The following is a 17,872-nucleotide window of genomic DNA, read 5'->3' as shown; positions in this document are numbered from 1 at the left end:
CATTATGAAGAGTGGTTTGGAAATTACGTTGCCCTTGTCGGAGAGATGCGCGTTAGTGTCTCTCTAGTTATAATTAGTACCGCCAGACCATGCATTCAGCTTAGTACTTACATGACTGGAGGGGTTTATATTATATATATATATATATATATATATATATATATATATATATATATATATATATATATATATATATATACATATTCATTTTTCTCTTCACCGTCATCAATCTCCTGTGACCTGCATAATGCCATCTGATCGCGGTAAAAACTTAAAAGACGTTAAACTAAGCTGTACAAGAGAACAACTTTGAGACCCAAGCCACATAATCTGGGGCAACACAAGATAACATAAACGACAAAGGAAAGCACCACACCACACACAGTAACAGTACACAACAAACAGTGACGGTAACACAACACACAGAACATTGTTAAAGTGGCATAACAGGATACAGTAACACACACGACATAAGACAGGACTTACTGGTAACATAAAACACAGGACACAGTAACACACAGGACACAATAACACACAGGACAGCCACAAAGCTAAGAATGTCCTTGAAGAGTTTAAGCCACAAAAAGAACCAGACAATACGACTTTGTTAATGAGGGCGGAATTCCAGTGAGGGCTTAGTGATGATGATGATGATGATGATGATGATGGCGGCGGTGGTGGTGGTGGTGGCAGTGGTGGCAGTGGGGGTGGTAGTAATGGTGAAGATGTTTATGATGATGATGATGATGATGATGATGATGATGATGATCCTGTACGAGGTGCTGACATATCAAGTCGCATTAAAGCAAGCTCCGGTTAAAACTGATTAAAAATGCTCTAGACACCAGTTCAGTTTGCTCTAAATATGGTACGGTGGTTGTGGTGGTGGTATTGGTGGTGGTGGTGATATTGGTGGTGGTGGTGGTGATGTGTTTGTGAGTCACTGGTGTCGTGCTTTCCCATTATTGATCCCAAACAACTCACTGGCAGTCAGCATTAATTGTAACTGCTACGGACGCGCTTGTTTATTTATCCATTCGCTGCTGTGGATGCAGTTGAAGTAATTTTGCATGGTTAACACAGGATTTTTTGTGCCTCTGAGCAACATCCCAGCAGCTAGATGACTTGGTAACAGGAGAAGGTAATTGACGCGCCAGAAAGTATAGCCTACAAGTTCGTGACGTTTAACTAAAACAATCATATTCTTTTCATTATGGATCCAGATGAACAGGACCTATAGAGGATGTTGTTCTATTAGTTATTCTAGAAAAGGGGGCTTTAAGTTTTAACTGTGAATGCAGTCTTTACACACTGTGGCAAACCTTAAACATACCGTACCAGTACATGTAGCAGCCTTTACTGGATGAGCGCCCAACATCAATTCACTGGATGTACTGACTCTGCGCTGAGGAAGTTAAATGGCTTCCACTAAATCAGGAAATCGCCTACCACGCTGGGTGGTAACCATTTAACCAAATGAAGACTGGTGAATGAGTGATTTATGGCACTCAGATCCGACTGAGCCTGTAAAGGTTTCCATATGAGATTTAACTAAGATTTATTGCCCACATAATACCTTTCGGGTATGGGTGAAGTTGGTCACTCGCGCAGTAAATGTCGGGACTGAGTAACCTAGCACCGGGCTCTTACGCTTTTGAAATATATATATATATATATATATATATATATATATATATATATATATATATATATATATATATATATATATATATATATATATATATATAATCAGGCAAGGAAGACTTAAACCACTAACAACCGGAAGTAGTCTTTGCACAATATTGCAGTTCTTGAAGTTATTCAAGTTTATTTAAATCCTTATTACTCTTCCCTAAATTTGCCACTAAAATTTTCATATCAGTGCACTGAAGCTTCCTCATCAAGAACTATGGTAGAGGAAGCCTTAGTTACTGACTGTTAATAAGAAAAGCAAAATAAATTTACCATAGTAACCGTCAACAAAGCATACATGTTCATCCCAAAAGTATGTTAACATTATTTCATCAGTTACCGCATATCTAAAACAGAGAGGCTTGCATGTGTTTAAAGACGCCCACTACCGACCCTGTGTAAGAATGTTGTAAATCCTAATAACAGGGGTAGCTGCCAACACACATCACGAACTCCCACTCCAGCAAAATATACTTGATATTATGCGTGTTTATGATAACGGTTTACACCCTTGAGTATCGTGACATATTTATGTTTAGCATCCACAGTTTTTCAGCTTTGTGGGAACGGTTTGAACTGGATATATTAGATAACAACTTTCATCAAATCCTTCACTAATCGTACGTTGTCTGAAGCTGCATGAAATCGGTTGGCAGGAGCAAAAATAAACATAAAACCGAATTGAAGAGCTTTATAAAACGTGGGGGTGTAGTCTTAACGTTATTGATCCCATGCAAGAGGCGGATTTTAAAATGATCTTAGCGCCTGTTGGATCTATGAACAGCCTTTATACAACTGAAGACTCGAGGTGCTAAATTCAGGACAAGTGTTATTTTGTGTATATATATATTTTTAAGGCGTGTGGCAAAAAATGTGAGGTGTTGTAATCTTAAATGGAGCAAATTTTCGCTCTGTTGGAGATTGTCATGTCGAGAGGGAGGAAAGGGGGGGGGGACAGGGGGTAGCTATGACTCACCCTGCCTCTCCCTCTCCAGCCGGGGTAGGGAGATAGGGAGGCAGGGAGGCAGAGAGGCAGGGAAGTAGAGGGGCAGGGAGACAGAGGCAGAGGGGCAGGGAGGCAGAGGGGCAGGGAGGCAGAGAGGCAGGGGAGGAGGACTGAGAATATCGGAGGCGGCCGGGGAAATTCGAGGAAGAGAAGAGGATCTGAGAAGGAGGAGGAGGAGGAGATATGAGTGAGCAAGGAGAGCAGGGGAGGAGGAGGAGGAGGAGGAGGAGGAGAAGGAGGAGGAGAGAGAGTGGGGGAGGAGGAAAAGACTAAGGGAGGAAGAGGAGGGAGGAGAAAGGGGGAGCAAAAGACGGGAGGAGGACGAGGGAAATGGGAAGAAAACCGAGAAAGCTAAGGAAGGAGGAAACTGAAGAGGAGGAGAGAGGAAGGTGTGACGAAGGGGAGGAAAAGGAAGGAAAAAATAGAGGTAGGGAGAGAAGACCAGGGAGGGAGGACAAGGAAGCTGGAGCAAAAAGAAGTCTAGTCGAGAGAGAGAGAGAGAGAGAGAGAGAGAGAGAGAGAGAGCATAAAACAGGGAATTAAGATGGAAAACAGGATAGCAGAGAAAGCTGATCAGAAGGGGGGAGGAAGGGAAAGATGAATAGGAGGGGGGAAGAGAGATGAAGAGAGGGGGAGAAGAAGAAAGACAGAAAATGAAAGGAGGGACTTGGAGAGAGACTGTGAATAGGGGAAAGGAGGGAGGGAGGAGGGGAGTGATGCCCCACTGAGTAGAGAGAGGAAAGGAGGAGGGAGGGATGTAAGGGAAGGAAAACCTGGTGAGATGAGGGAGGAATGGATGGATGGATGGAGGGAGGGAGGGAGGGAGGGAGGGAGGGAGGGAGGGAAGAAAAAATGGAATGATTAGTGAACTCTGAGAGGGATAAATGGACGAACAGAGGTAGGGAGGGAGGGAGGAATGGAGAGAGAGACGGAAAGGCAGGTGAATTAAGGGAGAGATGGAGAGACGGGGACTGAGGGAGCGATAAACGTGTCAGCAGAGGAAGGAAGGAAGGAGAGAAGAAAAGTGAGAACTGAGACAGGGAGGAAAAGAAGAGAGAAAGTGAAAAGAGTACTAGAAAGGAGGTATGATAAAGAAGGGTACTAGAAGGGAGGTAGGGAAGATGTTGAGAGAGACCGTAGGATGATATGGAAAATAAAAGGAAGAGAAAATTGCCCATTTCAATCCGACGAAAAGCTTATTCTTGTTATCTCCAGACGATTATACTCAGGTTTGGTGAGACACCTTTTAGTGAAAGGGTTAATGAGGGATTTCTCTAATCCATCTTTTTAACTGAATAAAACTGTTTACAAAAAACCTGAGTAAAATAAAAATGTACCGTAGATTCAAGAGGTTAACAATGGAATGATGCTAAGTTATTAAACAAGAGGCCGTGTCTTTATAAACTCCTGATCAGTTTAAGCGATAAACAGATCCACATAAAAGTTAAGCAGTATTATAAAACGTTTTGTTTTTCGTAGTTTGTCGATTTAATATTCGTTCCGAATGTGACTGTTTTGTAGCTGTATGAGCGAAGAGAAAGATAAATGCAAGAATTTGTCTTGCGAAGTCCACAAAAATGGAAAACCCCTGGCAGGCAAAGAGTGAAGTACCTTGCTTAACGCCTTCAGAAAAAAGACCTCTTTTGAATTCTGTGACTGCTACCGTCAGACGATTCTATTCAGCAAACGCAATGCCGCACAGTGAAGAGATTGATATTTTACCAGACTATGGACACACTTCGGGTTTTATTGCAGCTACTGTTTAATTATTTAATTTGGCAGCAGAAATCTCCTCGCAAATCAGCATCAACTTTTTTTCCTTATACGTAAATGTAGGGAGAAAGTGATCCTTCGATTACCTGGACATAATAGAGCAAAAGGCATGTGCGGGTAGTGGCAACATCCGGATAATGAACACCATTCATCTACCATGCCCAGACCCTACCTGTACCCATCAACCTATAACAAACTTATTTCTACAGTACCTGTGATTAATTTGGCAGTGTTTTCCGGTTATTCAGGCATATTAGACATCAAAACACACATAGGCATATCAAAAGTAATGGTAAACACCAAGAAAACCATGCAGAAAAAACACTTAATATAAAAAACATCCTACCTAAACACTACTGTATGTACAGTACCCCTCCTTATTTTGGTAGTGTTTTCAGGTCATTCTGGTGTATTTTGGCATCAAAACATACACAGGAATATCCTAAATAATTTTCAACACCAAGAAAACCATGCAAAAAAAGATGAAAAAAAAAACACCCTACTTAAACACTACTGTGGTACAGTACCCCTCCTTATTTTGGCTTGTTTTCACGACATTCTGGCATATTTTGGCATCAAAACATACATAGGAATATCCTACGTAATTTTCAACACCAAGAAACCCATGCATAAAAGACAATGAAAACCAAAAAACACCCTACCTAAACACCACTGTATGTACAGTACCTCTCCTGTTTTTGGCACTGTTTTCGGGTCATTCTGCCATACTGTGACCTCAAAACACACATAGGATTATCCTAAGTAAATTTTAGCACCAAAGAAACTACAAAAGACACCTAAAGCTAGCTGCTGAAAAACATTCAGCTGGGGTACCTACCACCCAGAGCACTGCCCCCAGGCTTCGTAACTGCTACCTCCAGCAGGTTGTCCCGTGTGGTCTAGTGGCAAATGCTAGCACCTAACAGAGGTCAAAGAACTCATCCTCATCATCCTCAACCTGCTGGAGCTGGGCGATGCCCAGTGATGTGCGGTGTGGTGATGGTGGCCTACCCACCTCAGGAGACTCCGAAGACAGCCGCAAACTTACGTCGAACGGAGACTCAACAGCTGTCTACGTGCTCGGCTGCAGGTTTGAAGGTGAGGGCGGGAAACGATGTGGTGGTGGTGGTGGTGGTGAGAATAGGCTGGCACTTGTGGGGGTCGCAGGCTTGAAGAACGAGTCGATCCTGGTCTGACAGCATGACCGATGATTCTGCTGGACTGCCCACAGCTCCATTGCCAGGCTGAGCGGCACCAACTCCCTGTCACAGTGTGGATGCTCGGCATACTCCAGCATCCCCTCCAAGTAGCCACGGAGGACACTGAGATGGGGGAGTGAAAGAGTTGTGGAGGGCTTCGAGTCAGGGTCCTCATCCTCATTGGTCCTGCTGTCCTCTTCTGTGCCCGCAGAGGCAGCAGTGGTGATCTCCTCATCAAACATGGTTTGGAAACCAGGATCGTCGCTGTTGTTGTCCAACCAATCTCGCACGTCATCGATATTCACCTGCTCTCCTGCCTGTCTAAGGCGACTGTGGAAATCATCCACGTCAAACCCCGCGAAGTTGTGCTCGGCTTCAATTCCCTGCAGGAGACAAGACCAAGTGCTCTCAAGGGCTTTGATGGAGACTTCTTTCCATGCGTTTGCCCAGTTGAACATGGCAGACTTCAGGTCGTAACGTCGAAGATTCTGCAAGTTCTGCTCCCGATGTGTGTCCTCCACCGCGTCCTCATCCTCCAGCACCACCACCACCTCGTTGAGGAGCCTCCGACGGTACAGTCTCTTCGCAGCCACGATCACACCCTGGTCCGTTGGTTGAATCAGAGCAGTTGTACTAGATGGCAGAAATATGCACCTAATCCATCCATTAAAAACAATCAAATCCTTGTCAGACAGATGCGTAGGAGCATTGGCCAGGAGCAGGAGTGCCTTCACCTGGTCATGAGCGATTCCAAGAACCTCCGTTTGATAACGCATAACCTCCTTGGCAAAATATCGGTGGAATCAATCTCTGAAGACCTTAGCGGTAAACCAGGCCTTCACAGAATGGTACCACATAACAGGCAGGCTGTCCATCAACCCATGGAGACAACATGGTTGTTTTGCATGCCCAACAACAACGGTTTTGAGGTGGTATGTCCTGTTCACTGGCACAGCACAAAACAGACACACATTGTTTGGACAACTTCCAACCAGACACAGACTTCTCCCTTTCTTCAGCCAGGGTGTGGATGGGCAAGGAATGGTATAACAGACCAGTTTCATCAGTGTTACAGACTTGACCAAGGGCAAGGTCCCTGTCCTTGATTAAGTGCTGCAGTTTCTGGTGAAACGGGTCTACTTCTTTCACTGCCGCGTCCAAGGCTTCGCCGTTTGCTTTATGGCCCATAAGTCCATGGTGTCGTTTGAACCTGATGAGCCATCCCTCTGATGCCTTGAAATCCTGGATATTGGGCAGGCATGCAAACTTCTCAGCAGCAGTCTTCACCTCGGTCCCACGCACTAGCACACTAGCACCACGTTGCTGATGAAACCACATCAATGTCGACCGGTCAATAATGGCATGCCGGGCCTGGGCCATTACCTTCCTGTTGCCGCGTCGTGTGCATTTGCCAAAGTCCTGAACGTAATGCGTAAGCTTTTCACATGATGTCTTGATATCAACCAATGTTGAACGGCCTAGATCATATTCTTGAAGAATGCATCCTGTGGTCCAGCTCGCGTCAGCCTTGCTCAATATCTCACGCTTCTTCTCAACTCAGAACCTTCCTCTTCCGCTTCTGAGGTGGTGGTGGGGCAATCACCACACATATAAGAATGCAGCGGAGCAAGGCCACAGCCTGAAGAGGGTAGGGAACCACCACAAAAGCAACATCAGTCACAACAGGAAGAAAGGCAGGAACTGAGGTGCGGGCTTCTGTTTGCTGGCAAGCAGGACAGTACCGCACTGCCATATTGCACCCAACGGTTGCTTTTGGGCACAGAGGAAGCCACACGCAGCAAACTGACATCTGTCTATAAGGATCTATAAGGTTCACTTCCGTTTCCCCAGGCAAGGATAAGTATGTGACTGCAACAGCGGATGACCAGATCATCGCCTCAAGCAGTGTGACTCATGAGGCCTGGCAGGAGACTCTGACCATTCAGTAAGGAAGCGGACAGGCGTGCGTGATGGGGGTCTGCACTAATCCTGGAGGCAGGGGGACTCCCGCCATTCAGTGTAGGGCCGGACAGGCAGTTTTACCCTACATTTACTCATAGGCTATGGTCAGTGTTGCACGCGTGGTGGCCACTGGTACCCCTCATCTGGAAACAACTCTCCTCCTCTGTTCAAAAATAACCAAAGAATTTTCTCGAAGACATGCTCAGTGTCTTTCCAAGGCAAAATTACATACAATATCTTTACCTCACCTTACCAGACCTAACCTTTCCTAATAGGGCTGCTTGGCTAAGGTGGCTGACTGTGGTACTGAAAGAATACCCATACCAAATGGAAGTGTACTGTAAAGCACAGTACTGTACTGTACATACAGTACTGTACACACATACAGTTGAGTTGCAGTACAATACTGTAGTAGTGTACTATCATATACATTAGTACAGAAATTACTGTACTGATGCTCTTTGTCATCATGGCATGTGGAGGAATCTCTTTGTGTGTGTGGTGTGTGCACGTCTCCCGGTGGCCACGCAATTTTCAACCTACGATAGAGAGGCAGAGGGGCGCTGTCACCAAACATGTACTCATGGGTTGTGGTCTGTGTTACACATGTGGTGGCCACCCGCACCCCTCAGCCAGGAACCACGCTCACCTTGTCCTTTCAAAAATAACCATACGATTTTCTCGACAATATGCTCAATAAGTTTCCCAGGCAAAATTACATAGATTTTAACTGTATTTTACCTTACCAAACCTAACCTTTCTCAATACAGCTGCTTGGCAAAGGTGGGTGACTGTGGCACTGAAACGAATACCCATACCTAATGGAAGTGTACTGTACAGTATTGTACTGTACATACACACATACAGAACTGTACTGTGTACAGTAAACTACTGTAGTACTATCATATGCATTGGTACAGAAATTACTGTACTGTACTGATGCTGTACTCAGCATGGGAAGGTCTCTCTTCCTCTCTCCCTCTTTCTTTGTGTGTGGTGTGAGTGCCTCCCGATGGCTAGGTGATTTTCGACCTTTGGTAGAGAGGCGGACGGTCGCTGTCATGAAACATGTACTCGTGGCTTGTGGTCTCTGTTCGATGGTGGTGGCAGTTGGACAAGACTTAGTCCTGTGGCAGCATGACTATCGACATTCAGTGGAGAGGAAGACGGACGCTGTCAGTGAACGTGTACTCGTGGCTTGTGGTCTGTGCTACACGCGCGGTGGCAGTTAGGAAAGAGCTACCTGGTGGCCACGCGATACTAGACATCGGGTAGAGATGCATATGGACATTCTGACATCACTTGCAGGTTACAGTTGTATTGCTCGGATGCTGGAGATTCATTGGGAGTAATCGGACAAGAGCATGACTTTGACCATTCAGTACAGGAGTGGACGGACATTTTAGCTCTGGTTGTGGGTTACAGACTTCTTCCCACTCACGGCTCAAGCACAGCGGCCATAATACCATATGTTTGGACATGTCAGCTGGCTGACTGAAGTTTCGGGCACTTTTACGTCCAGATAAATGAATGTGTTGTCCCAGATGATTGGTTGAAGAGTGTAATTGTAAATGTGTATAAAAGGAAGGGTGATGCCCTGGAAAGAGGAAATTATAAAGGTATAAAGCTCTTAGACCAGATAATGAAGGTAATGGAGAGAGTTCTAGAAAGTATGATTAGCGAAAGAGTGAATATTGATGAGACGCAGTTTGGGTTTATGCCAGGCAGGGGGACCACTGATGCCATATTCATTGTTCGACAGCTTCAGGAAAAATATATTGGGAAGAAAAGGGATCCGTATTTTGTTTTTGTTGATTTGGAAAAGGCCTTTGACAGAGTCCCTAGAGAGGTGGTGAAGTGGGCAATGAGAAAGCTTGGCTTGGAGAAGTGGCTGGTTAGGGTGGTTATGGCCATGTATGTGAGCGCTCGCACCCAGGTAAGAGTAAATGGAGATTTGAGTGATGAGTTTTCCGTGAATGTTGGTGTGCATCAGGGGTAAGTTTTGAGCCCCATGTTGTTTATCATGGTACTTGAAGCCCTCTCACGTGACTTCAGACACGGACTCCCGTGGGAGATGTTGTTTGCTGATGATTTGGTGTTGACTGCAGAGAATGAAAGGGAAGCGGAGGAAAGATTTAGGAAGTGGAGAGATGGTATGGGGCATAAGGGCTTAAGGGTAAATGCAGATAAAACAAAAGTGATGATATCTAGGATTGGTGGCAGTACTGTCAAAGACGAGGGAGAGTGGCCATGTGCAGTTTGCCACAAGGGCGTGGGAAGTAATTGCATCTTGTGTAGTGTTTGTGATAAATGGGTGCACAAGAGATGTAGTGGTATCAGAGGTAGACTGCGAGATAATGCTGATATTATGTGTGTGGCATGTCGTGGAGAGCAGGTGGAGATTGCCAGGCATGAAAGGATTGAACTTGCTTGTGAGTCTCTTGAGTGTATGGAAGAGTTTTGTTATTTGGGAGACATGTTGTGTGCTGGAGGTGGGGCTGGAGCTAGCTCTGTGGCTAGGGTGAGAAGCGGTTGGAAGAAGCTCAGGGAGCTGTTGCCTCTCCTGACATTGAGAGGACTCTCCCCATGTGCTAAGGGGTCTTTGTATGCAGCATGTTAGGAGTGTAATGCTGTATGGTAGTGAAACCTGGGCAGTAAAGGAGGAGGATCTTCACAGGCTCAGACGTACAGAAATAACAATGATTAGGTGGATGTGCAGTGCATCCCTGCATGCAAGACCTGGGGGGGCTGGGTTTATAATGGAAGAGTTGAGAGGTCAGATGGGACTGGAGTGTATTGGTGTTGTGAAGAGGAGAGGTAGATTGAGATGGTTTGGGCATGCGAGGAAGATGGGGGATGATAATTGCGTGCAGAAGGTGAGAAGTGTTAATATTGGGGGTGGGGTTGTGAGGGGTAGACCGAGAAAGATGTGGCACGAGGTCATTCAGTGTGACCTCAGGGTCATGGGACTGAACAGGGAGGCTGCAATGGATCGTGCAGCATGGACAGCCGCCATTAGGTGACCAAGGCCAATGCATGCAAGCATGTTGGAGCCTTCAAAAACGAAAATAAAAGCAAAAACTAATAATAGCAAGTAAATTCTGATAATGGTTTAACAGAGCCAAGGTCCAGCATTCAGATACTGAACACATCCGGATACTGAGCGTCCAGATAATTAAGGGATTACTCTACTCTGTTAAGTGTGAACAAGTGATACGAGAACTTTTTCAAGAATATGAAACATATAGAAATATATTTGCATAATGATGGTAAGTTTTTGCCTGTGAGGCAGAGTTAGGATTCCAAGGCCTGGATTGTGAGTGACTGAGAATGTGGCCCATTTTATTAGGAAGGCATTTGCTGAGTCTCCTATCAGACTATTTCTTGTTTTCTGTACCCTACCTCGCCTCATCCTTAGGTGAGATGATATAATGATGATGATGATGATGATGATGATTGTGTTGTTACAGGGCGGTGTTCAAGTATGATGGCAGCCAGGTGGTGGTGGCTGCCAAGGGTGAGACCTTTGACGAATTCAAGTCCCAGTTCGGCGAGGATGAACGAGCCTTTGCCTACCTCCGGCTGCAGGTGAGGCGACTGACAACCACTGCTGCATCCCTACCTTCATGTCAGACAGACCCGAATTCTAGGAGCCATAGCTCCTCTTCCATAGCGATTTGTTTTGCATATTACACCTTCACATTCTCTTGCTTGTTAATCAACATCAAGAAAGTTTACATCACGAGCATACAAGATAATATTTAGATGCACAGAGTAAATAGCTAAGGAAGAGGTGCTATAGAATCTTCAGTCACTCTGCCCGTCTTCTCGTCAGTTGAACAAGCTCACTAACACCTTTACTTAAGTGATTTATTTTGTTTATTACATTTTACTGCCCTCTTCTGTGCTAACCGGTACATAAATCCTTCCAGTATCGCCATACTTGGCATAAATAACGTACAAAAGGATATTAACTACCCATATCCAAAAATAAATCGCTAAGGAAGAGGTGTTAGTGAGCTTCCTTAACCAACGTGAGAATAATGTTATCAGAAAGCGATCCAAAGTGCTTGACCCATGAGAAAGTTTGTTTTTTACTCTAAAATCGGCATTTTCTGTACCTTAATGACTGAAAGACTATCAATGAAGTAAACAACGCCGCCGTGGGTATAACATGGAAATGACGTTAGTGCTTACTACCAAACTATGAGTAATTCTCTCTCTCTCTCTCTCTCTCTCTGGGGAGCGCGGTAGGTCAGTGGTAGGGCGTCAGCCTCGAGACGGTGAGGTCGAGTTCGCGCCCCGCCCGGGTGGCGGCCATGCTGGGAGGGGTAGCTCTCTTCCATCACCCTAGCAGGGCTATATGATCTAATAAGGTCTAGCCCGGGGGATTACAGTATTCCTCTCTCTCTCTCTCTCTCTCTCTCTCTCTCTCTCTCTCTTTCTCTCTCTCCCCCCATGTACAGTCTGCAACAAAAGTTCTCTAGTTTCTCTTGCTTCTCCCTCCATGGATTTTGACAGTATCAGCCTCATGAATCCGCAGCAACTAATAGTGATGAATTTAATTGGCCTCAGATTAATGTTATCAACGTCATTTGCTTCAGAGGCACCAAGCTAGTTATAAAACTTCTTGTAGAGAAAAGGGGGATAAGCGACAAGAATTCTGTTGCTGTTAGTACATTATAACATTCCTTAGATTATTTAAATTCTGCACAGTTTAACAAACAGCAGTACTTACATGTATATTTCTTATTGTTGATGTAATACTTTTAATAGGTAGGTTACCTCCCCATAAACTAATTCCCTTTGTTGCATTACAGACGGGTGACGAGATGAGCAAGAGGTCAAAGTTCCTACTGCTGACCTGGGTGGGTACGGGCGTGTCTCCAATCAAGAAAGCGAAGATGTCAACGGATAAGGCACTGGTTAAGGAGATCCTGGCGGTGAGTGACAGTGATTAAGCTAACCACAGTAGTCTTTCCTTCTGTTTTATCATCCAGCAAGTTTGAGAACCTCGTATCTGGGGAGTTTTCTTAACGAACAACAACATATCATCATCATAATTTCGTTTCGTGTACTCGGATTAGGTGTGGAAATCTTAGGTGAGAAAATCTAGACCAAGACTAGAAGTGGGCAATGAGAAAGCTTGGCTTGGAGAAGTGGCTGGTTAGGGTGGTTATGGCCATGTATGTGGGTGCTCACACCCAGGTGAGAGTGAATGGAGATTTGAGTGATGAGTTTTCCGTGAATGTTGGTGTGCATCAGGGGTCAGTCTTGAGTCCCATGTTGTTTATCATGGTACTTGAAGCCCTTTCACGTGACTTTAGAAACGGACTCCCGTGGGAGTTGTTGTATGCTGATGATTTGGTGTTGATTGCAGAGAATGAAAGGGAGGCGGAGGAAAGGTTTAGGAAGTGGAGAGATGGTATGGGGCAAAAGGGTTTAAGGGTAAATGCAGATAAAACAAAAGTGATGATATCTAGGGTTGGTGGCGGTACTGTCAAAGACGAGGGAGAGTGGCCATGTGCAGTTTGCCACAAGGGCATGGGAAGTAATTCCATCTTGTGCAGTGTGTGTGATAAATGGGTGCATAAGAGATGTAGTGGTATCAGAGGTAGACTGCGAGATAATGCTGATTTTATGTGTACGGCGTGCCGGGGTGAGCAGGTGGAGATCGTCAGACGTGAAAGGATTGAACTTGCTGGTGAATCTCTTGAGTGTGTGGAAGAGTTTTGTTATTTGGGAGACATGTTGTGTGCTGGAGGTGGGGCTGGAGCTAGCTCTGTGGCTAGGGTGAGAAGTGGTTGGAAGAAGTTCAGGGAGCTCTTGCCTCTCCTGACACTGAGAGGGCTCTCCCTACGTGCTAAGGGGTCTTTGTATGCAGCATGTGTTAGGAGTGTAATGCTGTATGGCAGTGAGACCTGGGCAGTGAAGGAGGAAGACATTCGCCGGCTCAGACGTACAGAAATGACAATGATTAGGTGGATGTGCAGTGCATCCCTGCGTCCAAGGCCTGGAGGGGCTGGGTTTACAATGGAAGAGTTGAGAGGTAGGATGGGACTGGAGTGTATTGGTGTTGTGATGAGGAGAGGTAGATTGAGGTGGTTTGGACATGTGGAGAGGATGGGGGATGATAATTGGGTGAGGAAGGTGAGAAGTGTTAATATTGGAGGTGGGGTTATGAGGGGTAGACCGAGAAAGACATAGGACGAGGTCATTAAGTGTGACCTTATGGTTAAGGGACTGAACAGGGAGGCTGCAATGGATCGTGCAGCGTGGAGAGCCGCCATTAGGTGACCAAGGCCGACACATGCAAGCATGTTGGAGCCTTTAAAAACGAAAACGAAAACGAAGACTCTTTAATGTCCCCAGGACATGAATCTGAAGAGAAAGGATGGTCCAAGCACAGTCTTCCTCCCTCCTACCATAAGAGTTTTAGGACTGCTTACAATGCATGTACTAGGAGATGAGGTTGCTAAATTTGTAACGCAGTACAAGGCGGGAGGTTTCCAGCCTCCTTTAATCACTTTTTACCTCTCTAGATGTACAGCCAACCATATATGAACCTAGAAGTGTCCTTGTGAAACGGAGGTTCTAGGTACCATTTCCGACACTCCCGGATCACAGTTACTTGGTCATTTCAGTTAATGTTAAACGCCCCCGTTCATTCATGTCAGTGCCACCAACAAGCATGTGGTTATGTCACGGTTGTCAACTGTACTAAATGCCAGACCTCTCCTACACAATGATGCTGTCCCAGGTTCATATGTTGCCAACTGTTTATGAGTGGTTAGTTCTCTCTTAATACCAAACGGTACATCAGACTTGGGTTCGTGATTAACACAGCATGATTCGGTTAAAACATCCGTTACATTTTTCAACTAATTTATTTCAACTGTTTGTTATGTTCAAGCATAGTTTAGCTACAAGTCAAATACATTACTTGGACAAACTTCCATTTTTGTATTTTCTGGTATAGTAGTTTTTACAGATTTTACCTAATTTTTAAATAATATAGTAGCCTTATTGATCATCTCATCTGATAATCGCTACTAACATATATTCCTCCACGCTTCATGGATTGGCTTCCCTCTCCTGTTGCTCATCTTTCCCGTGGCTTTTCTTTATCATGGCTCCCCTCTTTCATGGCTCCTCCTTTCCATTGCTTCCCCTTTCCCAGGGCTCTTCTTTTCCATGCCATGGCCCCCCTTTCCCATGGCTCCCTCTCCCTATGCCCCCCCCCCCTTGCCCATGGCTCTTCCATATCTGTACTGCTTTTACCTGGCCTGAAATTGCCATCTCTCCATCTTCAGTGCTGAACTGTAGTAATAGATTAACACTAAAATATGATGTTAGTCACATGGAAGTGCTAGGGAAAAAAGTAGAGCTGTAGCACTGTCTTTTTCTGCCACTGAGTTATGCGAAATAAGTTGCAAAGGAACGAAAATCTTGGTCAGGTTATAGTAAATACCGTATAGCTCTTGGCTGTCATAAAATTTCCTGTGTTTGGAAAATAATTTCATCCTCCCAAATGAATGATAAAAAAATTAACATTCTTAGTAGTGAGCAAAAATTCTTCATACAACGCTGACGTTCTTGTGTTATCCAAGGAATAACACAAAACGCATTGTGACAGTGACGCTGTCCATAATCACACTAAGACACGAGTAGATATGAATACATTCCAGTTAGAAGAGAACTGTTAAATGCAGGTGGGTAATATCACCAAAACTCATAGGCTTCTTTGTTATAATTATCCTCGCCATTATTCTATATGGCGGGGAAATAGGAATTGCCCCTGTCTGTCCATCCGTCCATCTTTCTGTCCGGGTCTGTATCTTGGAAACTACCAGGTGAACTGGCTTCATATTACACAGAAAGAGTATGTGCCGTAGTTCATGCCCGTATATGTAAACTACCATCTTGTCTGTACTTTACATGCTATGACCATTTAAGTGATATGTTGGTCGTGTCTAATGGAGATTTCAATCCGACCTGAACAAGGAATATGAATATGAAAGTTGGCGGACCGATTCCTAAGGGTTTATTTCGTTTTATTATTCCCTCCATTATTCCATTTGGTGGGGATATAGGAATCACCCCTGTCCGTCTTTCAGTCCATCTTTCCGTCCAGGCCTGTATCTTGGGAACTACCAGGTGGCTTGGCTTCATATCACACAGAAAGTTTGTCCTTATATGTGAAACTGCCACATTGTATTTTATGAGCTATTTCCATATAGGGAAACTAATCTGTAAATAGCAGTATCTTGGAAATACTTGCTGGATCATCTTCACTTCTTAAAGATAGTGTAAAAGTCCTAGTTTATGCCCCTATATATGAAAATGCCATACTTATAGTGCATATATAAATATTCTTTACCACATGGTGGGGATATGCCTTTGCTAAAGGCTTGCTATAATCAGAAAGGAAATGTTGAAGGTAGGTGGGCAATATCACTAAAACTCATAGGCTTCTTTGTCATAATTATGATGGTTCACTATATGACAATACCTCCCCGCAAAATCAGGAGGCTGGCTTTTACAGGCTTTCCAGCTCGGTTATCATGTTTTTCCACTTAAGTAACATTCTTCTCAACATACTCTTTCAAGATAAAAAATATAATATTGTATAAAATTTCTGCTATGACCTAGTGTACTTGCACAATACCGTATGGGTTGAAGCCATGTATTTTCTCAGATGTACTGTAAACAAAAGTCATTTTTCTTTACAGAACTTTGCAGTGGAGCTGACCCTTGAGAGTACCACCGAGCTGGACCATGATGCCTTCCTTCAGGAGCTGATCAAGGCTGGGGGTGCCAACTATGGCACCGGTGTCCGCGATTAGACATTAATCAGTTCCTATGCCTATGGTTATGAGATTTCCTGCTGTATCATAGACTAGACAACATCGCTTTAATTCTAAAGCCTCCAAAAAGATTCTAGTGTACTGTGTATGAAAATACTTAGTGTTATTACTTGGTTTGGTCATTCGAACACTTCGTTGACCTAATAAGTCATACAAACATTTACATACCGGTATACATACAGTGCAAGCCTTGGGAGTAAGGTGGCTTTAGGACTAAAACAGATGGATATCCAGCCTATTATATAAATGGGTCCTAGTGGTCATGCCATGCTTAGACTGATGTAGATTTAAGGTTCTTAATCTTTTATAGTCTCTTAAATAATACTGCTTTCAAAATAACTTTTATAATATTTTTCTAATTGGGTGTAAACACAGTCTGTCTGATGATCACAGATAGGGCTTCATGAATGTCACATAAAATCACCTACATTTGTAATCATTGCCATACATCTGTACCTTTGCCGCATACTGTGTATCATGAACCATTATGAATTCGTAAGTTGAAGAGTTACAACTTCTCGGAAGAAAATAAAAATGAATGCTGCGTTTGAGGCCTATGCAAATGAAAGCAGTGGGCCAAGCTACTTAGGTTATTAATTAGGAGAAAGTTTAAAAGAAAGCTGAATTATTTTCATTGTTTAAATATAGCACAGCCAAATACTGGTAAAAAGTTGGGTGGTAATATTTAATTTTCATATTTAAGGTTACTGAAATTTTTGGTAAGTTTTGGTGTTGCATTATGTAACAGAATTCAAATAAAATTTGTTTATACCAACGCTTATATACAGCACTTTTCCTTTCCTCGATATTAGCAGATTAGGCCAACTCCATACTACATCGCATAATAGATTTTACCACAAAATACGGATTTCATGTCATTCATCCCCACCACTGACCAAACATGCATTTCTAAACCTATCTACATAAAGCCTATGTAGCCATAGTTATATGAGTAAAGGCGCGTTTTTGTGAGGCCATACAAGGAGCCTCATTCTTAAAAATAATTCCTTCCCTAAACTTTTCCTTCCCTACGAAGGATTTTTCTTTCCCTTCAGTATGCGTAAAGATTTCCTTGGAAGGGAAGGAAAAATGTTCAGGTTGGTAGCCCTGTTAAACTAAAATAACCCACCCTGTTGATATTTGGTATGATGGAGCGTTAAATTTATAAACTAATACATCAAAACACGCATATCTCGTGCTGGATAATGAAAGCACAACACATTTGAGACGTGGGAGGTCGCCACCACATCTACAGTATACTGTTGGTTTGTATTCAGCCATAAATGCCATCCTGGCCAACACCGCAGCGTGTTCACTCCTCAAGACAATATTTTGATAAATTATATTCGAGGAATATTATTACGCTTAATGTT

At 43.9% G+C, this 17,872-nt stretch overlaps 1 protein-coding gene across 2 annotated transcripts in view; it reads left to right on the top strand.

Moving 5' to 3' along the window:
- The window catches only part of LOC145414978 (coactosin-like protein), a 94,124-nt gene extending 76,844 nt beyond the window's left edge, over nucleotides 1–17,280 (top strand). For both annotated transcript variants that reach the window (XM_080284393.1, XM_080284392.1), the window contains 3 exons: nucleotides 11,103–11,220; nucleotides 12,453–12,575; nucleotides 16,365–17,280. In XM_080284393.1, the coding sequence (XP_080140519.1) occupies nucleotides 11,103–11,220; nucleotides 12,453–12,575; nucleotides 16,365–16,478 (355 nt within the window). In that variant the 3' untranslated portion in view covers nucleotides 16,479–17,280. The remainder of the gene's footprint in view (nucleotides 1–11,102; nucleotides 11,221–12,452; nucleotides 12,576–16,364) is intronic.
- Nucleotides 17,281–17,872: the final 592 nt, after the last annotated feature.

This window comes from Coenobita brevimanus, chromosome 101, assembly GCF_032717465.1.
Source record: "Coenobita brevimanus isolate Jiangsu-jjx chromosome 101, ASM3271746v2, whole genome shotgun sequence".
NCBI lineage: Eukaryota > Metazoa > Arthropoda > Malacostraca > Decapoda > Coenobitidae > Coenobita > Coenobita brevimanus.
This window is presented reverse-complemented; position numbering and strand designations above follow the sequence as displayed.